The sequence below is a fragment of the Podarcis pityusensis genome (assembly GCF_964106645.2).
Source record: "Podarcis pityusensis genome assembly, chromosome: 10".
Lineage (NCBI taxonomy): Eukaryota > Metazoa > Chordata > Lepidosauria > Squamata > Lacertidae > Podarcis > Podarcis pityusensis.
In genome coordinates, this window is record NC_138035.1 from 14,506,636 (window position 1) to 14,520,151 (window position 13,516).

Consider the following 13,516-nt stretch of genomic DNA (forward strand, 5'->3'; position numbering starts at 1 on the left):
TGAAACCCTGGAGAGCTTCTGCCCATCTGTGTAGACAACCTTGAGCTAGATAGAGCTGTCTGACATGCTACAAGGCCACTTTCTATGTTTCTAATGGTCTCCAGAAATTCACCAGGTTACTTGTGGAGTATAATAATAATAATACAAATAATTTATAATTTGCTCATCTGGCTGGGTTTCCCCAGCCACCATCTGATGGGAGGGCGTTCCACAGGGCAGGTGCCACTACCAAGAAGGCCCTCTGCTTGGTTCCCTGTAATTTGGCTTCTCGCAGTGAGGGAACTGCCAGAAGGCCCTCAGTGTCCGGGCTGAAAGATGGGCGTGCAGATGCTCCTTCAGGTATACTGGGCCGAGGCCGTTTAGGGCTTTAAAGTGTTGGTCAGCACCAACACTTTAATTGTGCTCGGAAACGTACTAGGAGCCAATGTATGAAAACTGGGGGAGGGGGCATTTTGCTGAATGTTCTCCACATGAGGAATATCATTTTTCAAGAGTTCAGAAGAAGCTCAGAGATCAAAATAGAGAATCGTTTGCTGAGAAATGTCAGTCCACTTAAGGGTGAATGAAACCCTCCTCTCAGTCCATATTGGTGGATGAACAAAACCATGAAAGAAGACTAGGAGGAGGGGTGCAAGCCCACTGTTCCCTTCAGCAATATTAAAATAATAACTAAACTCTCTTAGTATTGCATCTTCAGCTGCCACCCCCTCCTCCCAAAAAATTGTAGATGGTGAGGTATTGCCAAATATCCACTAGCAAAGGAAGGCTTGAAATTCTCCAAACAGTTCAGGGCAAACTGAAAAGGAGAAAACTGGCAAAAATGTGTCAGAAAATTATTTCCTGAGAAATTTCAAATCAGCCCTGCTAATGCATTTCCTCCCCATGAAAGGCCCATACCAGTGTGGTAGTGCTCACCTGACTTTCTGACAACTCAGTCACTGCTGCTGACTGGGAGGCAGAGGGCAGAAGGTTGGTGCAGTGCAAAGGCAAGCCAGCTCTCCTGCTGATGCGTTTGCACCATGCAGCCTTTCCTGCCATTGAGTTTCCATCTCCTTCCCAGTAAAAACAGTGACTCACTTGTGTCAGAAGGTCACACGAGCACCATTGCTCCAATACACCATCCACTACTGACCATAACTCAGCAAGAGAGCATACTTTCCATGTTGAATGCTTCCTGTTCAATCCTTGGCAATTCCAATGAAGAGGAGTGCAGGTTGCAAAATTGCGTGAGACCTCTGGTTAAGACCTTGCAGAGCTGCTTCCAATCTGGGGAGATAGCCCTCAGCCGGTCTGCCTGGACCCTTCTCAGCTTGCATGAAGGGACAACTTGGATACCCAAAAGAATTGCAGGACCCTGCATTGATCCCCACGCAAGTTGCAATACTGGAAGATCAGACTTCTAAACCCCAAAGCATAGCTGTCAACGTTTCCCTTTTTTTAAGGGAAATTCCCTTATTCTGAATAGGATTCCTTGCAAGAAAAGGGAAAAGTTGACAGCTATGCCCCAAAGTGATCTGACACATATAGGTTCCCTGCTTCATATGATACTAGTGGAGAGTGAGTGGTGCTACCTGGGAATTTTTAGAAACCAAAAAGATGCATTTTTTTTAATGGATAGTGTAATTGGCAAGTTTGAACCTGTCACACCAAAAATCAGGTGAAGTCACACAAAAGCCACATTTTGGTCCACTATCTTGATTCAAAATGGCACCCAGCACCCAATCAATAATCAATGAAGGCTGCCACCCAATCTTGGGAACCCTTCTACTGAGTTTGGTGGCAATATGTTAACAGGTGACACAACCTATGCTGAAAAATGGGCAAAGTTATGTGACAGTCATATTCCGTTCCAGCATCTTAAGTCAAAATGGCACCCGGTGTGCAAAGATTGACAAAGGCTGCCGCCTCCACCTTGGGAAACCTCATGAGGCAACAATATCCTGAGAGGTGAACAAACTTATGGCAAAAAAATGGGAGTAGTGCCAGACTAGGACCCAAAAATAAAGGTAAAGGGATCCTGACCATTAGGGCCAGTTGTGACCAACTCTGGGGTTGCGGCGCTCATCTTGCTTTATAGGCTGAGGGAGCCGGCGTACAGCTTCCGGGTCATGTGGCCAGCATGACTAAGCCGCTTCTGGCGAACCAGAGCAGCGCACGGAAACGCCGTTTACCTTCCTGCCAGAGCAGTACCTATTTATCTACTTGCACTCTGATGTGCTTTCGAGCTGCTAGGCTGGCAGGAGCAGGGACCGAGCAACGGGAGCTCACCCCGTCGCGGGGATTCAAACCACCGACCTTCTGATCGGCAAGTCCTAGGCTCTGTGGTTTAACCCACAGTGCCACCTGCATCCCTTAGGACCCAAAATACCAGGGTTCAAATCCCCACTAAGTAAAGAAGCTTGCAGGACGACATTGAGCCAGTCACACACATTCAGCCTACCTTGAAGGGTTGATAAGAGGATAAACTGGAAGGATAGAACCAAGTATGAGACTCTGAGCTCCTTAGAAGAAAGGCAGCGCTAAATGGAATGAATGCATTATTATCCCTGGAAAATAGTTTGATATAATTCAAGACAATGGGATTCCAGTTATACTAATCTCCTGCCTTACAAAGATCTTGTGCATCTTTCTGCTGTGACTCATGTGACAGATTTGTTTTCTTTTATTGTTCGTGCTTTCGTGGAAACACTGAAAATACAGACAAGAGAAGGTATAGCTTTTGTTTTATTTTTTTTATAGGATTGTCACGCAATATCAAAATACTCTGCTGGTTTGAGTGTGATCTGATAAACCTCTTTTACATTGAAGAAAAGACCATTTAAAAACCAGGACCCTTCATCAATCACAGTCTAGAAAAACAACGGAAAACCTCGTACAGATTTTTTTAAAAACCGATTAACACAGATGATTCCAAGATATTCTAAACACTCCTGTAGCTACAAGGCTAAGACACAGCAGTGCACTCTGGTTAGACGCTGTGGGCAAGAGAGCAAAGAGGTCAGTATCGCACGTGTATGCACACAAATCTTCAGGAGCGTGTTCAGCAGTTTCCCCGTGTGGGTACGTCAACTGCTTGTTTTTAAGAGTAGCTTGGGAAAGCTGAAGAGGCAACAGACGAGAGGCCTTGGGTGCATGCCTGAGAATTGTGTCTAATGTCCTGGTTATGTTCAATACAGAGCTGTTATACTAGACAAATAGCTGTGTTATCTTAGCGATAACTGAGCAAAACTAGCTTTTAGTGGGTATAAAGGCTGCGTCTGATGACAGACACAGGTTTCTCTTGAGAGCTTCTCTTGCAAAGCTTCCCTGCGAGTTTATTAGTGTTGTCCTCAATGAAAATGCACATTATTATATATTTAATAACAATATAATGTAGCGAACACATAACAGACTTTGAGTCTTTTCTCCATATATTTTGATTTTCAAAAACCTGCATGCAGTGAAGATGGACGATGCAGATTATTAAATGAATTGTTCTATATTTCTTTAGTGTAGCTGGAATACTGACTGATATGACATGCTTTTTTTTAAAATACCCCTTCCCCTCCTAGTGAATATCTATTTATGACAATATATTGTATTAATTTATAAGCTTGGGGGTTGGGGAGGAAAAAAAGAGAGAAAATGCACATTACAGTTGCAACTATTATGGATCTTTAGATTCAAATGTAGTTCTCAAGGAGTAGTTCTGGGCCGTTCAATGCTATGTCTCTGCTTTTCAGTAGTAAGAATTTTATCTGATTAGCCATAGGTCATAAGGCAGATAAAAGAAGCTGAGAGTTAAGCCACAAATTTGGCTCTCTATTTGTATTAAATACAGAACCACGCATGGTAATGTGATTTTCCTTGTTTAACTGCAAAAAGCACACAAACTCATTTGATGTAACAACATTCTTCCTGTGGCTAAACTCAAGACAGATTTTTTTTTTCAAATAGATCTTTATACAGAGGACCCTGGGTGACGCAGTGAACAATGTCCTCTACAGCTATTCTACAAAATGCACAGAAACATTCTTCTAACGTTAAGTTATTATTGGGGGCCATTCTGAAAGGCAGAGGACATAACACTGAACCTGCAAGCCATCATCCAGGATAAGCTATTCTATTTCCCATCTTCCTCTGGCTTTCCATCCCCTTCTCTCCCCCCCAAGTCAGTCAGTACTCTAGGGCCAACAGACCACCTTCAGTCCTAGCTGTGCTGTTTTGGTTCCCACCCCACCCCCAGGTTTTCCATCTTTCTGCAACCCTTGGAGATCTCTTAAGCCTGCTGATACCTCCTCTCTTGAGCTCGGCTGGCGCCATTTTGGCAACATACGTTAAAGGCACTCGCCTCTGAACTCTGGAAATAAAGAGGTGACGATGAAGCAAAATTCTGAAACAACGAAGGGGGAAAAAAACTTCTGACAGCAAGCACAACCCCACTATATAAAAGGGTGCAACAACAAAGCATTAAGGTAATTCAAGGCACTCCATAATTGTTTAAAAAGAAGTAGATAGGGAGGAGCAATGGACAGAAACCAAAGATGATGTATCATGAGATTAGTTCATTGTGCTTGCTTCTAACAACAAGTGCTGTGCAAAGCCCACTGGGAGGCAGGAGGCAATGAAATGCAAGGCTAATCTCTCCTCCTGCCACTTCTGTGTAATGTGTTAAGTGGCCCAACTCTGAGCCACATTTTCAACAAAAATCTAGTATAACAGGAGTGCACTGAAGGTGTCTTTCGCCTTCCTACCAGGTAACAATTCATCCTCTTCATAAACCTCCCCTGTTTGGTACTTCTTTTATTTCGATTTCATATTATTACAGCAGTTTACACTATTCCTTCAGTCACCCTCAGAGGAGAGCTGGATAAAGAAACAATTGCATCTAACACACATTTTATCAACATCAGTGTGGTGCTCCACAACCATTCTGGCAAAAATCAATGGTTTCTGTCTCCTGTGAACCTGAGATTGGCTCGTTTATTTAATCTCTTCTGGACACAGATTCATACCAGCGTAGCTAAACCACTGTCTCTCAGGATAAGAGCACCCCTTCCTCCTTCCCACAAAGTAGCCAACTTCCTTTGCCTTCCAAAGTATTTAAAGTGGGCATGTCTCCTACATACTCGCCAGAAGCAGCTAATGTGGTGGGATGGAACTGCAACTCTAGCTTCTGGGCAGAGGAGTCCCTGGTGCTTATCAGGAGAGAGGGGTGAGGTGGCCAGGAAGCCAGGCCTCACAAGAAAGCCAAGCTACACCAGCTGGTAAATACTTGGGAGAAAGTCTCCAAAATCCAACTGGGACGAGCCATTCGAAGCACTCACGAACCAGTAAGCAAGAGTTCACAATTCTTGTTCAAGAGGGCTTCTTAATACTGGCAAAATCCCAGGTTTGCATGTCTGGCTCGCCTCAGGTAAACAGCATTTCCTTCAGGCTCGCATCCCAAGTGGAGCATTTTGTAAGCATGGTGGATTTCTGTGAGAGAACGCATCTTGGGCTGGAGCTACACATTCAATGGTACACAGTGGGAGTGTGTGTCTCTGGGGGCACGAACCACCACATTACCCTTGCAAAGGGTAGCAATGGGCAATGACTGTTGCTTCCAGCCCCTTGCAATCCCATCTCCTCTTGCCAGCTGCTTTTCCCCAGAAAAGCAGTCCAGGGAGAAGAGACTGCAGAGGAAGAGTAGTGCTTGAGCAAAGGGTTAAGCCCCCGAACGGCATCTTCTCCACTGCAAATTACCGTATTTTTCGCTCTATAAGACGCACCAGACCACAAGGCGCACCTAGTTTTTGGAGGAGGAAAACAAGAAGAAAAAAAATCTGAATCTCAGAAGCCAGAAAAGCAAGAGGGATTGCTGCGCAGTGAAAGCAGCAATCCCTCTTGCTGTTCTGGCTTCTGGGATAGCTGTGCAGCCTGCATTTGCTCCATAAGACCTACATACATTTCCCCTTACTTTTTAGGAGGGAAAAAGTGAGTCTTATAGAGCAAAAAATACGGTACTTCCCGTCCTGCCACTTTGCAGGGGAATATGCAGCGTCAAAGAGGGTTCTCAGATCCCACTTCTGCCCAATATGTGAAACGGCAGAGTTTTGGTCTTGGTTAGCGAGGCTGAATGCGGACATGCTCTTCTCTAGTCAAAAGGCACTCTACAGTTATGATAGTGGCCTTGTTCAAGTTATTCCTCTGCTCAACATCAAAATTCCTGGTGCGCCCCATCAAATGCTGCGGCCATTGGTCAAACGAGAGAGGAACTGGGGAACCCTCCACCCCAGTGGCTAGGAATACTTGGAATAAAACCGAACAATGATCAGAGCACAATACACACTCAGGTGTCAAGAAGAAGAAATACACTGTGCTACATCTACCACAGATGGCACAAGAGCTTGTGCTTAACATGTGTATTTTAAAGAGAACACGGTCTGGCACTATCAACTTCAACTGGTCTTCAATAAAGTGGCTTTTAAAAAGACCCAAAAACCTTGCAGATAGAAAAACAGATAGGAAAAAAAACCCTCTCCAGAAATAGGTAGTCCCTTGCTCACCAACGTAGAGCAAAGTCAAACAAAATATTTTGTTCTCTGTTTGAGTGGCCCTGGGCCTCCCTGGATTTGCACTTTTGCAGGGAAAGGTTAATGTATGCAAACTTATCACCACAGCTACAACAGGACATTTTTACTTTAATTGAGATGCCAGGGGGTCAGAGAGTCCCACTGCAGTCATGGGAATAGCAGCTCACTGTTACCTAGGAGTTGTAACTAGCAGCTGAACAACCTAATCCACTTACGGGATTTTACTTACAAACTTATTTAAACTTCTTTTAAAAGCACTTGGTATAGCGCTGCTCGGAGCGTATCACTTCAGGCTGCAAGCCCTGAATGCTCCCTGGCATTTTAAAAAAGAACAACTCTTGGACATAAAGCTAGCATGTCAGGGAGAAGTCTGCGCTAGAACTCTTCTCACTTTTGGGTGGTGCTAGACTGTCCAGGTAACTGCTGACACTGGGTGGGATTTAAGCAAGCCATCTCCCTGCCACCACCTGTATTCCAAAGTGGTACAGTCCAGGGAATACTGTGTCCTGTGCTTTTGCTGAATGCTTTAGGCGGTGATAAGACCAGAAAGGGGAGAGATACAGGGCATATTTCTAGGTGTTTATCACATCACCAGTTAGAGGTAGGCTCTGTTAAAAAAGTGGCAGAGTTTAAAAGTTTTCCAAAATTTCACCCTTACCTTTATAGGAAAATATACATATACATATATATATAATTATTAGGCTGCAGTCCTATGTACACTTACCAGGTATAGGATTGCAGAGTTTCGTTTCCAAAGCACTGCATTAGTGCAATAGTTCTCTGTACTATTTTATTGGCTATCTTACCTGCACCATTCAGTTGCTGCCCTGTGAAACTATGCTAATGTTAACTCAACAGATAACCGGACGGCATAATTTGAGCATCCCTAACACCGTAATAAGTAACCGATTTGGCAAGAGATGTCTTAAAGCTAACTCAGGGAGGGGTGAGAAAGGAGGTGAAAAATCTCATTTTTCAGATGGAAAATTCATTGTGGGGTGCAGGAAAAAAAGCAACCAAAGCTATTAGGGGCACCTCTGCAAGGCAGTTTGCTGCAGACTCGCTGCTGCTAGCTACATGATTTCATCCTCACTATCTCATATTGTTTCCCCGTTTAATCCTCACTGAAAGTTTGCATGGGAAATCTGCATGGGAAAAGCCCAATGAAAACGGTAAATGTGCATTGCGTTTGGATCGGGGTGAGCGGTGAAATGGAAGGGCATTTTAATGAGGATGTCGTTGTGTGGAGGTTGCACAAAGCTTGCATCAATGAGCAGCGCTGAGTCCGCCATGCACATTCCACATTTCGGTGGAAGCATCCAAATTTCAGAGCTGTGAACATGCAGACAGTACTGGAGAGATGCAGGAGGAGAAGCTGAGAGGGGTGTAAAATGAGAGGAAGGGGTGGTGCAAAAGCAGAAGGTGAACCGTTTCTCTTCCAGTCTCCTACATCTCCCAGCTCTAAAAGGCCCATTAGATGTTAGAGATGAGGGCAGCATGGTCTTGATCAGGATGGTCAGAAAGGAGACCGGGATCTACAAGTGTTCCTGTCTCCCAATTGTTCTAAGAGAGGCAGGAACCAAATGGCTTTGCATTCTAAACTAGAATCCCTGACCTGTGGTAGATCAGATTTGGCTCATGGGGTACAGAAGATAATGAGCTGTTGAGCCACCATTGTGCATCTGCCCCTACGTTGCAATAACCTCTGGTCAGTGGACCTTGCGGTTCAAGTTTGGAGACTTTCCAACATCTCAGGATGCCTGAGACAGCACCTTGTCGGCTCTTCCAGTTGACTAAGGCTGTAGCTTCCCTCTTCAACTTGTCTGGCCTTGTCAGGGTTACAGGTGAGGAGGGGAGCCAGATGGTGGAATGAATTATGGGACTCCGCAGCCACTTGCTTCCAGGGACAAGCTGCTGCAGAAACTACACAGAACTGGAACGCCCAAAGGGATTTTAATGTTTGTTGAGCTGTGTGATAGCCATATTATCTGGTAACTGGCTCAAAATGTAATGGATGGGGAAGCCATTGTGCAGCGGAACCTTGCTCCACCCAACAGTTTAGTTCCGCACAATACTTCACAGAGCTGGCCCAAGACATTTTGCTGCCTGAGGTGAAGGGCAAGATCCTGCCCCCTTCCTTTGCAGACAAACTGTCGGCTGAATGTGACTTCCCTACTAGTAAGGAAACTGCACACAAAGACAACAGGCTAGCTTAGCATGCACAGCTCTGCCCTCTAGCACTTTGCCAGCACCTGCAGCTTGAGGCAGCTGCCTCAAGATGCCTAATGGTAGGGCCGGCGTCAATGACTGCGGAAATCACTTTCAGTGAGGGAGAAGAAAAAGAGGTCATCTGAATCCACTCAAGGCATGGTGTCATTGGGCACTGCAGGGAAATCTGATCCTATCCTTTCTTAGAAGGATCCACAGCTATGAGACATGGCTTTGGTGACCAACACAAAGAAGTAGGAAACATACTAAAGGAGATCCCACTGAGTCCAGGGGAAAGGTTTCACAACACCCCACCCCACCCCAAAATGAAGGCAAGATACATCTCTATCTTGAAGATCAATGTTGTGATCTTCCAAGGCTGGAAACAAAGATAAGACTCCAGAGACAACAAAGGGTTTCTCTGAGTAATTTGGCAATTGGGTTGCATGGAACAGCCTAGTCTGTGCTTTAGAAGTTAAGTAAAGTCATATTTGGCTTGCACTGAAGAGCAGTTGAAGAACATTTTTGCTTAAAAACACACCTGTCGACTGTACCAGGGACACAAGCGAAACAAAGCAAACCGTTCGGGGGGGAAAGTGTCTATTGCTTACACTAGCACCTCTACCAGAAGACAGGTTTCTACTCTAGAGCAAAAAATCACAGTAGAAAAATCAAAAACGGTTGTGTTCACACTCCCTGTCACGTGGAAATAATCACCCTCCCAGCCCAGGGACAAAGTGATAAACACACAGACTACTCTACACAGAGCTACGGTAAAACTGGTCATGGCTCAGGTGGTACTTCAGCCTGCCTCGTGGTGTGGACCGAAGGTCTGGGCCTTCGCCGCTCTTCCCCGCTCACGACACGATGACTGCCCACTCGCTGTCTTCCCTTCCGTACTGAAACAGAAGCAAGGAGAGTTATAGGCATCAGCACGGCACAAGGGTTAAGTAGAGAGGGTCCCCAGACAGCAGGAAAACCACCAGCCAATGGGGAACATCAATAGGGTTAAGAGGCAACGAAGGCAATTAATACATGATGCAACAATGGCACATGAAGGACATGTGAAACAGACTCATTAAGAACGCAGAACAGACTCACAGCACGGCCAAGCTCCCAACAACCACCCCTACTAAATAGACTGAAAATGCAAAATAATAATAATTGTGGAACTGAATCTAAGAATAACATATGGTAGAGCTGTTGAGGAGATCTCTGGATTTTATCTCGTTTCATTGCTTCATGGGAGAAACAACAACGTGGAAATGATGGTTGGTAGTTGACCGTAACCCTCTGGGCTGCTTACGTGCCTTTTTAAAAAAAAACACCACCACCACACATACGTTGTGTGATGCGAATGGTCAAGAGGAACTTAACCAGCAGGACTTGTCCAAATGGAGTTTGTTCTTCCACAGAAGTCAAAGTTAAGACGCAAAATGGGGATGCTGCTCGTATAGCCAGGTTCAAATACCCACCAGTGCATGGCTTGTATCCTGGAAACTGACATTAGAGGATCTTAAAACTTTGGGCATTGGTGGCTGTTGAAGGCGTTAGGGGTGATGGCGATTGTAGAAGCTCTCTGCCAGCCAGCTTGTTGCCTGGTTGAGCTCAGGGAGGACAATACCACCCCTCCAAAGAAAAAATTGTGTTGGCAAGCACCAGGCACTTAGAACACTGTTTGGGTTTTTGCTTGCATGTTCACTATCATGTTTAAATATGGCCCTAATCTTGAAACAGAGACAAGGAACCTATCGCCCCCCCAGAGGTTGTAAAGACTGCAGCTCCAAACAGCCCCAGTGGACAGTGATCACAGCAGGAAGTGACCTCTCCAGAACACGGAAGGACTCTTTTCTTATTTATTTTTTGGCTGCGATCTCCTGGGTGACGCAGATGCCATTAGGCAGTTGAATGCGCATGCATACTCCGTCTGTTTCCCTCCCAGGGACCCACCCCTTCTGCACAGCCCCGGGCACTGACAACCCATGCTACGTCACTGACCTCAAAAGACCATACCATTTCAGAAAAGTGGGGGGGGGGCAGAGGGCGAGGAGAGAACACTTTGTTTAAAGGAACGTTTATATCAAAAACTTTCTGCACACGGAGAGCTGTCACTCCCCATGCAAGGAAAGCGATCACGTCAGGAAAGAGACCCCCTGCCATGCCATCTCTCTCACATGGTAGTTTTCCACATGCGGATGATGAATGAGCCCTTAAAACGAAGAATCTTCCCAAATACACATTCTGAGATGGTGTATTTGTGCAAGAAGACTGCACCCCGTTGCAAACAGCATAGCTGAATCCGCTCCATGGATATTGCTGGATCTAACTTCCACATATTGCAACTGGGGTGTTAGACATGAAAGGAACTACTCAGCCATCCCTCCCTTGCATTGTTAATGTAGAAAATAAACGAGACTCTTACTTGGATATCACTCAGCTGGTTCAAGAAACGAGTAGCTAGTTGAGGTCCGTTTTCCATGGTTGGAATGTGCAAATGCTAAGGGGGGAAGAGAGACTTGTGAGTAGATGCTGGCCGACGCATGCACCTGATCCGTCCTCTCCTGCTGATATAAGGGGGAGGGTGTAGCTGGAGGAGGCAGAGAGAGGCTCTATGTATGACTGACAGCAGTTGACCTTGAAGGCAGGAGGACTCTGCAGGAGTGTGTACCAAACACACAAACCATCCCTGAAGAGGGAACCGATTGCAAGGCACGTGGGGAATTCATTGGTAAGAGGCGGGAAGTTAACTCCATAAACAAGGGGACGTAATTGTGAGAGGTTTTGCAACTAAAAGGGGATGGATAGTGCCAAGGTTGCAGGTTCGATCCCCTGCATATTCTTGCATTGCAGGGGGTTGGACGAGAAGATCCTCAACTCTATGATTCTATGTTCTAAAACCAGAAAACCAAGACAAAACCAAGACCGTCCTGGGTGAAGGCAGGAAACGGACTGGGGTTTAGGACAACTAAGCCATGCCTGTCACGAATTCTTTGCGGCGCTTTAGCAGAAATGCTCAGAGTTCCACGTTCTTTAGTGCAGTACAGTGGTACCTCGGGTCACATACGCTTCAGGTTACAGACACCGTTAACCCAGAAATAGTACCTCGGGTGAAGAACTTTGCTTCAGGATGAGAACAGCGTGAGGCCCCATTAGCTAAAGTGGTGCTTCAGGTTAAGAACAGTTTCAGGTTAAGAACGGACCTCCAGAACAAATTAAGTACTTAACCCAAGGTACCACTGTATATTTATTGTGAGCTAGATATACAAATATCTACAGGCTATAATACACGAGCAATTCATACAGTCAAACAGAGTACCTGGCTGCACCTTAAAACAGATAGGAAGATCTCTAACTCTCTCTCTCTGACCACACTCCTCTACACCACCCCTTATTGCTGGACAGGTTTCCCTTTTAAACCGATGACAGCCAATCAACTGACAGCACATTACTGCTGAGTCTTTCTGACCCAGAACTTCCACAGAAAGTATTGCAGTTGCATCAGCTAGCAAACTCAAGCCTGCAGACTTACTATCTCACACAGCATTCTGTGACTCCGACAATGCCTACTTCCTTGACTTGAAGGTGCATTTCCTGCCTTTGGACAGCAGGTGGAACCACAGCCCATGCAAAGGGCTGTACTCCAGGGAGAATTTTTCGGATAGCGAGAGACATATATATATATGTCTATCGCATTTATATGCCACCTTTCTTCCAAGGTGCCCAAGGAGGTTTGTTCGTTTCTTTATTTAAATTATCAACACAAGCAAAAGGTACAAAAAGGTAATCTGAGTCTTAAGAAGCTGAGGAAACCAGCTTGCTGGCATGGGACAACTTTGAAAACATCCCTAGGGCTGACTTCCTGATAACCCTCAGTGCAACATGTGTCAAAAGTTACATAACTTTGCCACAGCAAGTAGAATAGTGTCGTTTTTGGCAGAAGACGAACTGCAGCTGTGTGGAAGCAGTGCTGCGTGCCACATGTAGAGGGCCGAACAGATCATGGGATCCTAAGATTGTAGAGTTGAAAGGGACCATGGGGGTGATCTAGTCCAATGCGGGAATCGTAAATGATGCCTTCTTAACATCCCTACTGGTCAGCAAGATTCTAAGTTAGGAAACAGGGCCTCCCTTCTGAGCTGTTAACAGTGTTTTACTAGAGTTCTTCCAAAGTTCCATAAGGAAGCTGATTTGAGAGCTAGATGGCGAAAAGTGAAATATAAGACCAACCACAATTCCTTTACGGATCTCCTTGGGAAATCCCTGACGCATGGTCAACAATCCTGCTTTGCGAAGCTGAAAAAGAGAACACTCGCCCTCACCTCGCCAAGGTATAATATTGTAGAAATGGGGCACACAACGCAAGCCGTCCCAGCACCAAACATCTCCTTCACTCGATTTTCCTTCAAAGCAGCTATCAGGTCGCTCATGGTGACGTATCGCTCTGACACCTTGAATTCTCCCTGTGACAAGGTAGAAAGGGGAGGAGCCAAAGAAAGCATTATTAAATTATGAAGATCCATTTCCTTTGCTTAAAAAGCGAATAGCTTACTTATAGAAACACGGCACAGTGCTTCCAAATGTGCGTTTAATGAGGGTTATTTACAGAGAGGGGCTCCCAGATGCACCTGTTGGAAATTCCACAGGTACCCCTAATTAATTCCTTATCAAGATGAGAAAGCGCCCATGAAATCTTACAGGCCAGCTTGATAGGGATTGTGGTGTTGTAGCGTCTGGTTGCTCGCTGGAAGCAAGAG

The 13,516-nt window shown here is 45.4% G+C and overlaps 1 protein-coding gene and 1 long non-coding RNA gene across 3 annotated transcripts in view; one reads left to right on the forward strand and one right to left on the reverse strand.

The window, feature by feature from the left end:
- Positions 1-417: 417 nt before the first annotated feature.
- Positions 418-3,328, forward strand: LOC308486542. The gene is made up of 2 exons (XR_013991143.1): positions 418-2,006; positions 2,372-3,328. It is a non-coding gene; the product is annotated as an uncharacterized lncRNA (long non-coding RNA).
- A 6,006-nt stretch (positions 3,329-9,334) lies between these two features.
- BCAT1 (branched chain amino acid transaminase 1) overlaps positions 9,335-13,516 on the reverse strand; it is a 60,094-nt gene continuing 55,912 nt past the window's right edge. For both annotated transcript variants that reach the window (XM_081023139.1, XM_081023140.1), the window contains 3 exons: positions 13,082-13,222; positions 11,185-11,259; positions 9,335-9,661 (listed from right to left, as the gene is read on the reverse strand). In XM_081023139.1, coding sequence (XP_080879265.1) covers positions 9,620-9,661; positions 11,185-11,259; positions 13,082-13,222 — 258 coding nt within the window. In that variant the 3' untranslated portion in view covers positions 9,335-9,619. The remainder of the gene's footprint in view (positions 9,662-11,184; positions 11,260-13,081; positions 13,223-13,516) is intronic.